Source organism: Neltuma alba, unplaced genomic scaffold (genome assembly GCF_004799145.2).
Source record: "Neltuma alba isolate B1F8T4 unplaced genomic scaffold, ASM479914v2 tig00012185_pilon, whole genome shotgun sequence".
Taxonomy (NCBI): domain Eukaryota; kingdom Viridiplantae; phylum Streptophyta; class Magnoliopsida; order Fabales; family Fabaceae; genus Neltuma; species Neltuma alba.
Window position 1 is genome coordinate 199,130 of NW_021636727.1, and position 17,174 is coordinate 216,303.

Here is a 17,174-nt window from a genome sequence, read left to right on the forward strand (position 1 = left end):
ATGACCGCTCCTTTAAACTTTTTTGTCAGTATATTGCAATACTTTGGAGACCCAACTAGAATAACGTTTGACTGTTTGATAGTTCACGCTGCTCCTGACATTACTCTCTCACCTGCTCCTCATACACATCACGTAGAAGAATGCATCCGTCATATATACATGTCACACTATTAGGAAAGATTGCATGAAATGATCGTCTCGCTAAAATCACCATTTTGTTTCTATTTTAGCTAAACGTGCGCTCCAGGTAGTTTTTGTTTATGATTTTCTATTTGGAGATCATATATTTGACCTTTCGTTACGTTTTCAATATGTAGTTGACAGGACACACTAGCTCCAACAATATACATTTTGCTTCTTATGTTCGTTTGTTCGTTCGAATTCCTTGGAGCCAACCATGGAAGTTCTTGGTTGTGTGTCAAGCACCATGGGCTTGTGTTGCTCTCTGCATGAAGTAATTAGAGAAAATTATAAACACTTCAGAGCATCCAAGAGGAGTATTCGACGACTGGATAATTTGATGCAAAAGTTGGATGCTTGTAAGAAAGATGTTGAACATGAAGTAAATCGATTGTGCGGTCAAAACAGAGCAGAGCCAACAAATGAATGCGTTTTCTGGTTTGAGCGAGCTGATCAGGTAAACACAGAAGTTAGCAACCTCTTGGATGAAAATGGCTCGCATAGACCAACTAAAGGATGCTGTTTCATTTGTTCAAGAATCAAATTGGGGAAGCTTATTGGGGAGAAGATCAGAGATATTCAAGAACTTCTAGATGGTGTTCCACGTTTAGAGGATTATTCAATTGCTGTTCCTGTAAACAAGAGAGGTGATGTTTTGTCTGCAATACCAATGGTGGAATATGAAACACATAAACAAATCCTTATGGAGATTTGGGGGTTCCTACTTGACAAAAAAGCCAGAAGGATTGGTATCTGGGGAATCGGAGGAGTTGGTAAAACAACTATCATGTCAGAGATTCACAACCGCCTAGTGAAAGGAAGGAGTCAATTTAATTGCATTATTTGGGTGGAAGCGTCAAAGGATCCAAGAAAGGTGCAACAAGATATAGCTAGGAGATTAGGTTTGACTTTTCAAGATGCTGATGATGAAAGAGCAAGAGCTTCTAAATTATTAGAAGCTTTTGATAGGAAGAAGACATTTGCACTGATTTTGGATGAGGTTTGGGAGCCACTCTCTATTGAAGAAGTTGGAATTCCTTTTCCAACAGCAGAGAATGGTTGTAAATTAGTGATAATAACTCGAAGCCGTACAGTGTGCAAAGACATGGAAACAGACAAGGATGTCGAAGTGAAACTTCTTTCAGAGAATGAAGCATGGAATCTCTTCAATGACAAAGCTGGGGAACTTGTGCTATCAGATCCAGATGTACAATCAATTGCAATGGAAGTGGCAAAACAATGCTGTGGTTTGCCTCTAGCTATTGTTACAGTTGGGCGTGCATTGAGAAACACAGTCGATATAAGAGAGTGGGAGGATGCATTACAAGAGTTAAGAACTTCAACTACTAGTATTCACAACTTTGAGGAAGTAGTATATTCTCGTTTGAAGTTGAGCTATTCAAAACTAGAGGATGATGCAAGGCGGTATTGCTTTCTATTTTGTGCTTTATACCCAAAAGGTCATCTAATTGATGAGAATGAATTGATTAATTACTGGGTGTGGGAAGATTTATTGGGTGGTGGAAGCATGGCCGAGATGAAACGAAAGGGACAAAAGATTATACGACAGTTAATATCTGCTTGCTTATTGGAATTAAAAATTGAGAATGGTGTGAGATATGTGAAACTGCATGATTTGATAAGAGATATGGCCCTCACAATCATGAGTACAAAGCCTAGATGCATTGTGAAAGCTGGCATGGGACAAGTAAAACTGCCGCCACCTCAGGAATGGAAAGAAGATGTTCAATGGGCATCATTGATGCGAAATGATGTGAAATATATAAGATTCAATCCAATGTGTCCCAGACTCACTTCTTTACTCCTTCAATGCAACTCATTTGAACAAAATATATCAGATGACTTCTTTGACAATATGCAAGGGCTAAAAGTTCTTGATCTCTCCTATACTGGGATCAGAGCGCTGCCTATGTCTCTTTCAGATTTGAAGAATCTACATGCCTTGATATGTAGCCAATGTTGGAATTTTATTCGTGTTCCTTCTTTAGCGAGGCTCACAAAATTGGAGTATTTAGATTTTTCATTTTCTAGAAGCTTGACAGAACTTCCAGAAGGGATGGAACATTTGACCAATCTAAAACACCTGGATTTCTCCTTCACATCCGTCCAAAACTTAGGAGCTGGACTCTTGTCTAAATTTACTCTTCTAGAGGAGTTGTTGATTCTGGGTTCGCCTATGATGGGAGTATCATCTAAGAGTACAAATTCTTACTCTTATGCAGTTGGAGTTGAAGAAATTGGATACTGTCATAAGTTGTCTCTTGTGCACATGCAGCTACGTGACATTACAGCTTATAGAAGAATTGTTAAATGTCTCAAGTTTTCTCAATTGAAGGAGTTCAAGCTTGTCGTTGGGTCTGTAGCCGGATACGACACTTCACGATTATTTGAGAGAACTAGTTTAGCTATAGATTTGAGTGTTGGAGCAAGGAACCTTTCAAAAGCGGAGATCACCGAATTGATTCCGAGAAATGTGATGGAGTTAGTAATTCAGAATTCTCAGCATGTGATCAAACGCTTGTCTTTGCACTTATTGGATGCAATGTGCTTGAAAACTTGTGATATCACATGGTGTTTCGGGATGGAATGCATTCTGGAAAGTGTGGAGAACAATTTGTGGCGGTTAGAGAAAATGAGACTATATAATTTGCCACAACTGAGGATGATATGCGGGGAAGTTGTGAAACCAGGTACTCTAAAGAACCTGAAGAGTATTCATGTTGAAACATGTGGCTCACTGAAATTTCTGTTCCAAAAGCAGCTCATCCTCGAACTTAAAAGTCTTGAAGAAATTACGATCGTCGGTTGCCCTAGAATGGAAGAAATTATTGAAGGAGAGAGGAATACAAATGCTGAAGGCAGCAGCCATGCAGCCAAAGTGATCATTCCAAAATTGCAAAGGTTGAAATTGATTGATCTGCTAAACCTGAGAAGCATATACGATGGGGACATTCAATGTGATTCTCTACGCACCATTGAAGTTTTCCGCTGCGGTGCTCTTAATAAATTGCCTCTGGGTCTGTTCGGAATAGAGGAAGGTCAGCAAATATCACCATCAACTACTACTCTTGAACAAATATCATGTGAAACAGAGTGGTGGGAATCACTGCAGTGGGACCAACCGCAGGCTAAGCATCTCCTTCAACCATACCTTGTCGTCCATCCTGGTGGCAGGTATGCCTCAGAGCACATATCACTTTGTTCATATGTATATTATAATAAATAAACTTAAATATAGATATAGTAATTTTTTATTTTTAAAATCTTTTATGCACTTGTATTTAATTTGATTACATTATTCGCTTCTGATAGGGTGATTGGCACGATCATGTTTGCTCCAATCATGTTTGCTCCAAGTAGCAGTAATACATCGTGAAAGCAGTATTAAAGTGGAGCCACAGTCATCACTTGATTTGATTCAAGCTGTGTTATTTTACTGTCAATGTTGAAGTTTGTGTAATGTTTGATATTTGGAAGCAGAACATTGTTGCTGCTTCTAAATTCATGGTGAGACCGAGGGAATTTTAAAGTTATTTCAATGTTTCTTTTCCAGACTTATTGTTAACCATATGCCTTTTAAGAAGGATTTGGTATGTTTGTCAAGTAATTAAAGATGTGTCTATGGTCACTTACCATTTAGTTATCTAAATTGGTAATTGCGTAGTGAGAAACACAGCATCACAGCGTGATCAAACAGCATTGGCCTCTCATATCATGACTTATGAATGCTTTGGATTATGATGCTTTCTTGCTTGTAATTTCTGTTTTTTTTTTTTCCTTCTCTGAACCATATTAATTACTGAAGAGAAAGAACCTTTGAGCTTGCCAAACTTGAATATGTACTCCCACACACATTTTAGGGCCTGGTCTTTTAAGTTACTTTTAAGGGAGTCTGTGGGAGAATTTTAAGCTAAACTCAAGGGAATGTGAAAAGAAAATTTGTTTTCAACTCATTCTGATAAGCTAATCAAAATCACTTGTCAAAATAAAATGAAAATAGATTTCTTTCAACAATCCCTTATGTTTAACTTAAATTCTCTAAAACAAAATTTCTTACATAGTTTAATCAAACTTTTTTTTTTTTTGTTAACCTTAGATAAATACAGTTATTTATGCCTTGATTATGGTTATTATTTGTAATTCCTTATACGAATATATTTTACACCTTTTAAACAATGTTACTTCTTATAAAATTATCAACTTAACATTTTTTAAAATACTTAACTTCTATTAATTTTTAATGTGCCGAGCATTCACTGATGTTAATTGATCCCAATAGACAGTTTTTATCTTACAACCATAGAGTATATCTCATGTATATCTCTATTTTTATTTTTATTAGTGTGTGCTTTAAATATTAGTAGTATTGCTTTTCAATTCAAAAATGATTTCTCAGACATCTTAAATAAAAGTAAGAAATTAGCAGTAATTAAATATTTACAATATATTAAATTTATTTGTCATCCTACCTCTATTTAAAATATGAGGCAATTTTAACTAAAACTCACCAATTAAGATTTGGTTTCTTAAATATATTGGAGTGTTGTATTGTTTCTTCTAAATATATGATGAGACGTGAATTTTGAAGTTATTTTCATATTTATTTGTAAGACTTGCTGTTAACTATATGCTTTAAGGACGATGATTTGGTGTGTTTGTCAAGTAAGATGTGTATAATCATTTATCATTTAGTTATCCAAATTAGTATAACTGCATAGTGAGAAACAGAACATCACAGAGTACTCAAACAGTATTGACCTCTCATATTTTGACTTGTGAATGCTTTAGATTATAATGCTTTCTTTCTTGTAATTTCTCAAATTTTCCTTCTCAGAACCTTTAAGCTTGCCAAAACCTGCATACGTGCTCCCAGCTGACACATATTTAGGGAGCCGTTAGGAGAATTTTAAGCTGAACTTAAGGGAATGTTAAAAGAAAATTTGTTTTGAACTCATTCTGATAAGCTAATCAAAATCACTTGTCAAAATAAAATGAAAATGGCTTTTTCCAACAATTTCTTATGCTTACCTTAAATTCTCTAAAAAAAAAAATCTTATGTAGCTTAATCAAAATTACTTTTTTTTTTGTAACCTTAAGTAAATATAGTTATTTATGCCTTTATTATATTTATTATTTGTAATTGCTTATACAAATCTATTTTACACCTTTGAAGCGCTATTACTTCTTATAAAATTATCAGGTTAATATTTTTTTTTTAAATACTCACCTGGTCTTTAATATAAAACCTAATTAGAAAGTTAATGTTGTTTTTAAATATAAGACCTATTTTATATAATTATCAGCCTTTTCCCAATTAACCTTATTGATGTTCCCTCAATAATAATCAAGTAGGAAGGGAAGCAAGGAAATTAAAAAGGTACTTAGAGTATTTAAAAAAAAATATCATATTAATTAATTCAACTAACATTCTTAATTTACTTAAATTAATTAATTAGGTTTTATGTGAAAGATCAGAATGGATATTTAACTTCTATTAATTTTTAACGCGCCGAGCTTTCATTGATGTGAATTGATCTCCGCAGGCAATTTTTATGTTACGAACCACAGAGCATATCTCATGTATATCTCAATTTTTATTTCCAACTAGTGTGTGAGGACTATTTAAATTAGTTTTTTCAGAAATGATATCTCATAAGGATTTTAAATACCCCACTAGAGTGTTTAAAATATATTAACAGAATCTAGAACACCAAGCTCCAAAACACATTAAGGTCCAATTGGTAGAAAAATTAGTTAGAATGAAAAGGCACTAGGGGAATGAAAATTTTTTAACTAACAGTATGTTTGTTAAGCATTGAAATGAAAAATAGGTTGATAAAAAATTTTTATGTTTAATTAAATGAAAATGGATTAAAAAATTGTGTACTTTTACTATGTCACCCGTAATGACAGAATATAATATTATTAAATGAAAATGCCTTTTAACCTTATAGAATAATAATATTATTAAAAAAAAATACTTCAAAAATAATAATTGAATAAAAATATATTATAATTTAAATAAATATAAATATAAAAATACTCTAAATATTAAAAGATTAAAAAAATAATTAAATAAAAATTAAATAATAAAATACCAAAAAAAAATAAAACAGAAATTTTGCACAAGAAATAAAAATAAATTCACAAAAGAATGAAAGAAAGTACAACCAAACAATTTATAAATCTAAATCGAAATAAATAAAGTCAATTAAAAAGTGAATGTTTAGATGACATACATTTGTTAATTTAAATTTAAATGGGTCAAGTGATTTATCATTCTTTAAAATTAATTTTTAATGCAACATGACCCATTTAAAAACTCTCCGTATTTTGAAATTTATTTTCAAGATAATGAGCAAGGGTAAATTATTTAGATTGATGTCATTGAAAAGCTTATTTAGTCTATAGTTATATCAAATAAACTTCACTTTAAAAGTTTCTATAGTTTGTGAAACACTATAACTACATTAATCAAAGGTCAAAGCTGAAATATTTATGACCTTTATTCACAATTTTAATCATAGCCCTATAAATATAAAGAATTTTTAATAGGTTTTATTTTATTAGAAACTAGATTTAAATAACTCTTCAATGATAAGTTATTTGCCTAATTTAGATTTAGATTGATAAAGTCTTATTTGATGAAATTTAAGCTTTAATAGGGCAGAGTAATCAAATTTGAATTTGATGCAGTAAATTCAACTATTTTTTGCATCAAATTTGAATATATTCATTTTTTTTACAGTTTAAAGTTTAATCATGAGTTTATTAATGTAAAGTAGGATTTGTATAAAAAAATTTCCAATTTATCCACCATAAATTCCAACTTTTTGCGCAAAATTTGAATTTATCATGTCTATGTTATACTCTATTTTTAATATTGTGAACAGAGTAATTTTTCATTAAATTTAACTTTCTCCTTTAAATTCAAATTGAACAAATGACCTATTATTGAAAAGAATTTTTAGTCTAGTTTTTAATGCAATAAGATCCGTTTGAAAATACTTTGTAATTTTAAAGTTATGATCAAAATAGTGGGCAAGGGGTCAGAAACATTTTTTTCTTACTAGATTTTGAATCAGATTTGAAAATTCATATCTAATTTACACGAAAATATTTTTTTATTGAGATAAATGTCGTTAAAAAGCTTATTAAGTGAATGTTTGTGCTTTTTGGCCAATCCATGTGTGTTAATTGCGCGACTCAACAATGACAGGGTAGAAAAACGCTTGGCAAAAATGAAGATTTAATTATGTGTTGGGTGTTTAGGGAACTTTATATTATGTTATTATCACCAAAAATATAATACAGCTTGAAAAATCTTTGAAACAATTTTGATCTAATATGATTACGTTCAGGGGTAGGATGCTCAATGGAAGGAAGCAGGGAGGGGGAGAGGGAGAAGCACCTGAAAAAGAGGGAGATAGCAATGGCACATACATCGAGGGGCAAACCTGTCTTTAAGATTTTTCCTATCGTCCTGGAAAATGGGTTCCCACTAAAATAGGTGGAAAGCCACCTTCCCCTGTACAAAGGAAAACTGATCGCCCCCGGCAATCTGCCAACCAAACGCACACTGTACAAAAATCATGATTTTTCTTTTCCTTCTCCAAATTTTCAACATACCAAATGGCCTCTGAATGCTGATTCATTCAAGATTGATTATAAGCCAAACATGAGGAAAATTTTGTCTTCAATTTATTCTGATAAACTAATCAAAATTACTTATCAAAATAAACTAAAAATAAATTTTGTTCCAATAATAGCCCTTATGTTTTACTTCTTAATATTTAACTCCATTAATTTTTAAAGTTCCGGACGTTGTCCGGGGTAAAAATCTGGGTAATAAGAAGTTATATCGAGTAATTTGATCTCAATAGGCAATGTGTTCTTTTTTTTTTTTTCTTTTTTAAAGAGTGAAATACTCTAACGCCTCTCATTTTTATCTTAATTCCGCAAAATTTTCCTCTATTTTGAAAACTCATATAAACTATCTCTAAAATCAATATATATACATAGATATATAAATATATATTACATAAGCATCCCTTATATATTTTAATTAGATTTTGACAGTCAAGTTTAACTCTTAAACTTCTGTTTGACCAAAATAACCCTTTTGGCATAAGAATTATTTAAAAATTCATATTTTGCCCAGAAATAAATTTTATACAACCAAAAATAGTTCTGATACATATATTCTAAAACTTTCTAATATGTTATAAAATTTATTAATTCTGATTATATTATACAAATTTATAGTTTTAGTTGGTTTCTTTCAAAGGGATAAAAACATATTGGAAATTTTAGGTGCTCTCTGTTAATTTCATAATAATGTAAATACTAATAGAAAAAATTGCAAAAAGAAAAGAAAATGAAAAAAAAAACTCTTATTTCGCTCCTCAATTTAAATAAAAAATGTCTTGAAATATTTTTAAAAAAATGTTTTCCTGAGCTCGCAAAATTTCTCACAATTTACAAAGATTGTAAATATTTTGAATCTATCACTGATTACCAAGAACCTGTACTCCACTGAGCTTCGATTCATCAGCAAAGTCTCCTGCGAAGATGAGAACGAAGGAACGAGCATTTGAACCTGATTTCACCAAATTGGACAAGAAAGGAAAAGACACGGTGCAGAGAATTTGGAGTTCCATTTTAATATTTGAGTTCATATTTGGATAGCTTTTTCCCCTTCGTCTTTGATTTTTTTTTTTTTTTTGAGCTGGAATCGTAGTGTGAAATATCTTAAGAAATTCGAATCGCGGCGATAAATTTACAGTGATCTTAAAAGAATCATGACTGTGCTCCAACATATAAGAGAGAGGCCATGAAGGATGATTAGAAAAAAGAGACCTTAAAATATTAAGGGAAAATTAGTAAATAAAATTTTGATTTTAATATAACTTTTAATTTAGAAATATATTTTTAGAAGCTTTTTAAAATATTTGTAATAGAATTAATTGAAGTGCATGTTTTGAAAATGGGAAAATTTTATGTAATTCAGGCAAAAAAAATGTAATCAGAGTATTTTACTTTTTGCTTTTTCAATTATACTACGATTTACTAGTGCTTCAATTTGTTTATGTTAAAATATATAATTAATTTCCAATAATTAACGCTAACTTATGTTGTTTAATTTTCCTGTGTTAAACTGCCGTGTGCGTTCCCTTTTCTTTTCTTTTCTTTTTTTAATGAAATTAACTTGCCTGAAGCCATAAAAATTGGGATCGGCTCTCCCGTGCTCTTCTCCTCCTTTGTCCAAAACTACGCGGTTTTGGATTTAAAAATGAAGGCTGATAATTTTTTTTTCCCTCAAACCAATATCCATCCTTTTAGAGTATTTATCAGTTGCATGTAGTATATTAAAATAATTTTAGGGCATCTTAAAATATTGTTCTAATAATATTTAGTATCTAACAAGTGAGACCAGCATTGTTTTTTTAGTAGCAATATTTTCAACTAAATTTAGAATGTTGGGTTCGGAAAATAATGTAAGGTACTTGATACACTATACTCTTTAATATAAGAGCTAATTGACTAATTTGAATAAATTAAGAAAATTGGTTATGTTAGTTATTTGTAATAAATAAGTGTTGTCTTTCATAAAATATCATTACTAATCAAGTGTATTGATTAGACCTACTATTATTACAAAAACTATTTTTAAAAAATAAATAAATACGAGATACAAAATAAATTTGAAAGTTATATTTAGAATTAAAATAAAAATAAAAAACTCTTATATTAAAAATAGGAGGTAGCAGGAGCGTACCGCTCAAAAGTATTTTTTGGTGACAGGTATAAATTATCTTAAGATACTTGATTTTATTGAAAAATATTCCAGACTGAAAAATACCTTAACCTGATGGATATTGGTTTAAAATGAGAAGTTATTAACCTCCATTTTTACACCCAAAATAGTATAGTTTTGGGCAGAGGAGGAAACGAGGATGGTAAGAACAGAGGAAGAAAGCCGGTTCCATCAAAGTTAACTGAGAGCCTTGAGTGTTCAATGAACTGAGAATTAAAATAATTTTAGGGCATCTTAAAATATTGTTCTAATAATATTTAGTATCTAACAAGTTAGACCAGCATTGTTTTTTTAGTAGCAATATTTTCAACTAAATTTAGAATGTTGGGTTCGGAAAATAATGTAAGGTACTTGATAGACTAAAATTTAGTTTGAAATACTAGATAGTATTGAAAAAACAATTTAGAGTGCAGCTTGTTAGATACTACCTCCGCTTTTTAATATAAAAGCTAATTGACTAATCTGAATAAATTAAGAAAATTAGTTAAGTTAGTTATTTGTAATAAATAGATATTGTCTTTTCTAAAATATCATTACTAATCAAGTGTATTGGCTAAAATTACCATTATTACAAAAACTACCTTAAAAAATAGATAAACACGAGAGGCAAAGTAAATTTAGATATTATATTTAGGATTAATATAAAAGTTAAAAAACTCTTATATTAAAAATAGGAGGCAGTAGTTGGATACCGCTCAAAAGTATTTTTTGGTGACAGGCTCACTATAAATTAACTTAAGATGCTTGATTTTATTGAAAAATATTTCAGACTGAAAAATACCTTAGCATGATGGATATTGGTTTAAAATAAAAGGAGATAGGAGGAAAAGGGAATGGTAAGAACAGAGGAAGGAAGCCGGTTCCATCGAAGCTAACTGAGAGCCTTGAGTGTTCAATGAACTGAGAATTCCTCCCGGAGATGCGAAGGAGGGAGATAGCGGGAGAAGTCCGCGGTGTTTGCTGATCAGGGTCGGGTCATGATGGAGACGGTGAATCCGAAAACCAGAAAAAGCAGAGCGCTGATGATGACGAGCTCGTTTATTCACTAGCCATCACCAAGTGGAAATAATAGGACTTGAGATTGTGGACTGCTATCTCCTTCGCATCTCCAGGAGAAATTTTCAGTTCATGGAACACTTGACGCTCATCGATGACTTCGACAAATCCATTTTTCCACATAGACGACAAGCACCATCCACCCATTTCTAATGCAAGTCAACACAAATTAATTAATAATTAGCTAACTGTTCTACACTATTTTCAGGCAATTACATAGCTGAAACCTCAGGGTTTCCTAAAATCTAACTCGAACATGTCAGGCTTTTACACCTAACTTCGGATTCAAAAAAAACCCAAGAAACCATTAGGCAAAACTTAACCACTCTCAAAACTTACATAAGGTGTATTATTGAAGATGATACTGCTATCATGCAGGCCAGTAGTACTTGACACGTCAGATGTCCTGACTCTTCAACCGAGCCAAGATACATCAGCTATAAATTTGTCTCAAGTTTCCATCAATATTTCATTCCAATTACTATTTGAAAATTCGAATGTATTTGCAGATGTAACCACTTTTATTTATTTTGTTAAAAAAAAAATTATGACGACTTTGTCTGCTATCCACCATTTTCCTTATTCTATTCTCTTTCCCCCCACGGAGAACAAGGAAGGTTTCTAAAGAAGCGCAAGAAGGGCGATGGGATTGATGCCGTGACCAAATCTGAGATTTTGAGTTCAAATAGAAGCTTGGTAGGATTATTTCCTCTAGTTCACTTTTGTTTTTCTCTTTCTGCGCTTTGTGTATTTCCATTTTCTACTGATTCAACTCTATGCTTATGGAACATCCGGATTCTTCCTATTTATTATTCACTGTGATTTTCCTCTCACTTATCTTACATTTAGACATGGGAATTCATAATTTCCTTTTTCAAAGAGAAAAAACCTCCACCTGAACTAGTGAACTTGGTGGTACCTTCAAGGTTGGTGCGCCCTGATTGGGTATTTTTTGTGTTTTGAACCTGCCCTGCCCAACATGTTCCCAAGTGACTCAAAGGGCACGATTCATAGAGGCCCTTTTAAATCTGTTTGTTAGTATATTGCAATATTTAGAAGACACAATTAATGTTTAAATGTTTAGCAGTTCACGCTGTTCCTCACATTACTTCTTCGCTTGCTCACTCATACACACACATCATACAGAAGAATGAATTAGTCATATATACATGTCACACAATATTTGGAAAGACTGCATGAAATGTGTGCCTCTCTAAAATCAGCATTTCGTTCTTCTTTAGTTGTACATATGTGTTCCAGCTGGTTTTTGTTATGATTTTTTATTTCAGATATATTCCTGCACTTCATTTGTTTCCATGTAAAGTTTTGGAGATCATATATTTGACCTTTCATTATGTTTTCACTATGTAGCTGCCAGGATACACTAGCTCCTGCAATATGCATTTCATTATGTATATTCGTCTCTTTGTTTGAATTCCCTGGAGCCAACCATGGAAGTTGTTGGATGTGTGTTAAGCATCACGACATTGTGTCGCTCTCTGCATGAAGTAATTAGAAATAATTATAAACACTTGGGAGCATCCAACAGAAGTATTCAGAAGTTGAATAATTTGATGAAAAAGTTGGATGCTTGTAAAAAAGACGTTGAACATGGATTAAATCAATATTTTCTCAGGATATTACAAAAATATAACGCGTGAATTGTCAATATCTACTGTGATAATTGTTAATCATCACACCTTAAATTATTGACGACTGCACTTTCAGTTATTAATGCATACTATTAAAAAAAGACAAGAACAGTTTGGTAATTAAACAAATAGAATTTATTGCAATGAGGTCTTTTGGGACTTCAGAATAATTTGTTAATTTCAAGAGATATTTTTGTATTTAATTCTTTTGGGTACGATCTTATTGCAATTTTTCTTCTTGTTTTTTTTTCTTTAATTTAATCTTCTTATGGTTCACCAATAGCCCATCATATCAAGTCATCAATTTTTCCGGACAACACCATCAATGTGCACTATTATATAATGGATTAAAGTGAAAAATGGTGGGCAATTGACACTACTACAAAAAAAACAATCATTTTTGTTTGTTGTGGAGGCCTTTTTTCATCTGTTTAAAGGGGATGTTGACACAAGAAATGTAGATAATAGATATATATTTGCTTGTTAAAAATAGATGAATATTTCAACTCAGGAATAGGCGAGTATAATGGCAATATAGACGAGCATGGTGATGCATACTCATTTGTTCTACTGAACAGTGAGTATATTATGTTTTTTTAAAATAAAACAATTTGTTAATTTATATATACCAGTTTTCATTGAACCATACAATTGAAATTAAACCAAAATAGACTACAACAACAGCAGCAATTCAGCAAAGGCAATTCATTCATCATAGTTTCTATACAAATAGCATTCTAATGACATCCTAAACAATAACTTATGGAAATAACATCTTGATTAACTTAGTTAAGCGGGAAAAAAAAACTCCCTAATATAATGATGTAACACAAGTAACTTTAACCTAAACATATCTAAACCTTTCAACCTCATGCATCGTTTTGAAAGAAAAACTCTTGAAAAAATTGTCTTGCCAAGCGATCTTGAACAACATCAATTTTTTTGTTAGTATATGAGACCCATACTTATCTGTTGGCCTAGAATAGACGAATATGGGGCCTCATCTAAGTGAGATCTTCTAACTGCTTGGTAGATCAAATGGCGTAAAAAAAAAAAAAAAAAAAAAAAAAAACCACTGAAATCGGCTTGCGCAAAATAGACCTCAGAACGCACCGTTTTATTGTAAAGGTATTTTCTGGGTTGATCCTAGCCCGAGGGATGCGAAATATCTGCGCTAAGGGATAAGACAAATGAGATAAGGCTTGTGGTCCCAGCTAAACACGCCTTGGAAAATAGTGGACAGCAACAAATTATGAGTAAAGAGATATTCCAATTTTCTTCGTCAACCTTCAAAGCCATTCGAATTGACTTTTCAAAATTTTTAATTTTGTTTATAAAACCACAAAAATTTTAAAAATTAAAATATAAATTAAAGAAGGCTCTAAATATTTTTTAATTTTTCAAATAAAATGAGAAATTAGATATAAATGGAATTATAAAACATGAGAGAAAATTCGAAACATATGAAAAAAAAATAAAAAACTATACAATTATATTACTGGAGTCTTAAAATATACTTTTATCATTAGTAATAAGCTTGTTGGCAAAGACAAAAAAAATCAGTGGCAACAAGCTCCATGCAGTAGGATGTGGCCTGCGGGGAAAGGTCCATTATTTTGGGTGATTCTGTTATTTTCCGCTTTTTATTTTTCTAATTTCTTCTTTTATTGTAATTTAATTAAATTTTTAAACAATAGATCAAATATTTTATAAAATTATTAAAAATTTCCTAATTACAAAATCTATCATCTAAAAGTATAATCTAATTCCTTTTTTTTTTTGGGTAATAAAAAGTTTAGGTGAGGGTCCCGGGTATAATCTAATTCTTTTGAATAAGTGCAACTCATTTTTTACACATGCAACTCATCTTAAATTTTTATTTACGTGCAAATATTGTACGTTTTATACATAATTAAAGATATATTACACATGGTTAAAAGAAGTTGTCTTCATCAAATCCTAAAGTCATTAATTAAATTTCAAGTAACTTTGATAATAAAATTTGCAACCAAGAGATTTCTCAGCAATTTTTTTCAAATTAGTATTATAATTTTACTTAAATAAATTAAATGATCAAAATTTCATTTGAACAATTTAAAACTAAAATAAAATATCATCATTAATTTTAATAACATTTTACAGTTTATATTGATCAAATTATGATAGTATAAATTTGTTTATATAAAATAATAATAAATTTATGAAATATTAAACATCTGAAATTATAAAATGATAGCAAAAGGAAACGAAAACGAAACCGGTGGAAAATATGAGAGGATAGTGTCCCGAAATTACCTCTTCCTCTTTTTAAGAAAGGATAAATATTATTAAAACTAAAAAAAATAGTTTATAATAGAAAGTGAGTTAGAGAACAGTCAGAATACGTAAATTAGAAAAATAAAGAAAATGACATAAAAAAATTTAAAATTATAATACTATAATACAGGCATTCAAGAGGTCAAAATCCCATAAAATAAAATAATGTTTGATCCCGTAGTTGCAAATGTCATTAAAAGACAAAAATATAATTGTATCAAAAGGTTAATTAACAAATTCTAAATTGAAAATAACAAGTATTGAATAATAAATAATAAGAAATATACGAGTAATAATAAGTTATTTACTAATAAGTTGTGAACTATTAATGATAAGTGTTGAATAACCAATAAAAATAAATATACAAGCAATGATAAGTTTGATATCTTTTTTAAACAAAATTTGATACGATAATATTTTAATCATTTAACTATATCTGGAAAATACCATATCAACAAACTTTCTTTCCTGATATTTTGACCTTTTAAATATTATAATTTTGAACTTCTTTTTGTTTTTTCAAATACACAAATTCTTTTCTCTTTTCTCTTGTTTCTTTACATTTCCTCCTTCTTTTCCGACTTTCTCTCCATCAATACGGATGGAAGAGAAGGATAGAAACATAACACAGAATCGATTTGAAGAACGGCAGAGGATACACGGAAGATTTCAAAAGAGGCAGGGGAAGCGGCGCTGCACTGCCATGCTTGGAAAAAATCTGATTTTTTGTGTTGAAATTGAAGCTTGGTAGGATTTTTTCCTTTTCTCCCCCTTTATTGTTCTCTTTTTTCTACGGATTCAACTATATTCTTATGCAACACTAGGATTCAGCTTTTTTTTTTTTTTTGTGTTTTTAATGAGCCCTGTTCAACCTGGTCCGAAGTGACTGGATAGGCCCCGTTGATAAACATTCCCTTAAATTTTCCTGTCAGTAGATTGCAATACTTTGAAGATTCAACTGAAATAACGTTTGACCGTTTGATAGTTCACACTGTTCTTGACATTAGTCTTTCACTTGCTTGCTCATACGCATATCACACAGAAGCATGATTTAGTCATATCACACAATATACTAGGAAAGATTGCATGAAATGTATGTCTCACTAAAACCATCATTTTGCTACCATTTCAGTTGTACATGTATGTGCTCCAGCTGGTTTTTGTTTATGATTTTCTATATGGGATACCGTTGTTCAGATATATTCTCTCTCTTCATGTTGTTCCATGCATAGTTTCAAAGATCATATATTTGACGTTCCATTATGGTTTTAATATTTAGCTGATAGGATACACTAGCTACAGCAATATACATTTCGGTATTTACATTCCTCTGTTTGAATTCCCTGGAGCCAACCATGGAAGTTGTTGCAAGTGTATCAAGCATCATAGGCTTGTGTTGCTCTCTGCATGAAGTATTTAGAAACAGTTGTAAACACTTGATTACACCCAGGAGGAGGATTCGGCTGCGTAATTTGATGCGCCAATTGGATGCTCGTAAAAAGGATGTTGAATATCAAATAAATCAGTTGTGGCATCTAAAAGGGGCAGAGCCAACAAATGAATGCAATTTATGGTTTGAGTGAGTTGATCAGGCAATAAGAGAAGTTGTTAGTCTCATAACTGAAAATGGCCTGCATAGACCAACTATAGGGTGTTGTTGCATTTTCTCAAGAATCAAGCGAGGGCAACTCAGAGGAGAAGATCATTGATATTAATGAACTTCTAGAAACTGTTCCACGTGAAGAGTATTCCATTCCTATTCCTATAAACAAGAGAGGTGATGTTTTGTCTGCAACATCAATGATTGAATACGAAACACATAAACAAATCTTTATGAAGATTTGGGGATTTCTACTTGATGAGAATGCCAGAAGGATTGGTGTTTGGGGGATGGGAGGAGTAGGTAAAACAACTATCATGTCAGAGATTAACAATTGCCTAGTGAAAGGAAGTAGTCAATTTAATTGCACTCTTTGGGTGGAAGCGTCAAAAGATCTAAAGAAGATGCAACAAGATATTGCTGTGAAGTTGGGTTTGACTTTTCAAGAAACTGATGACGAATGAGCAAGAGCTTCAAAACTGTTAGAAGCTTTTAAGAGGAGGAAGGCATTTGCACTTATACTAGATGATGT

At 31.5% G+C, this 17,174-nt stretch overlaps 1 protein-coding gene across 1 annotated transcript; it reads left to right on the forward strand.

The window, feature by feature from the left end:
• Positions 1-397: 397 nt before the first annotated feature.
• LOC114724350 (probable disease resistance protein At4g27220) lies at positions 398-17,106 on the forward strand. The gene is made up of 3 exons (XM_028910690.1): positions 398-3,375; positions 3,755-3,791; positions 16,693-17,106. Exons 1-3 carry the CDS (start codon positions 398-400, stop codon positions 17,104-17,106), a joined length of 3,429 nt encoding a protein of 1,142 aa, XP_028766523.1.
• The last annotated feature ends 68 nt before the right edge of the window (positions 17,107-17,174 follow it).

What these genes read in the sequence shown, in the direction of transcription:
- LOC114724350 (XM_028910690.1), top strand. Translation starts at nt 398, where the DNA reads ATGGAAGTTCTTGGTTGTGTGTCAAGCACCATGGGCTTGTGTTGCTCT. An exon ending in GTCGTCCATCCTGGTGGCAG is followed by an intron (nt 3,376 to 3,754) that starts GTATGCCTCAGA and finishes TTTCTTTTCCAG; the next exon opens with ACTTATTGTTAACCATATGC. An exon ending in TGCCTTTTAAGAAGGATTTG is followed by an intron (nt 3,792 to 16,692) that starts GTATGTTTGTCA and finishes GACCAACTATAG; the next exon opens with GGTGTTGTTGCATTTTCTCA.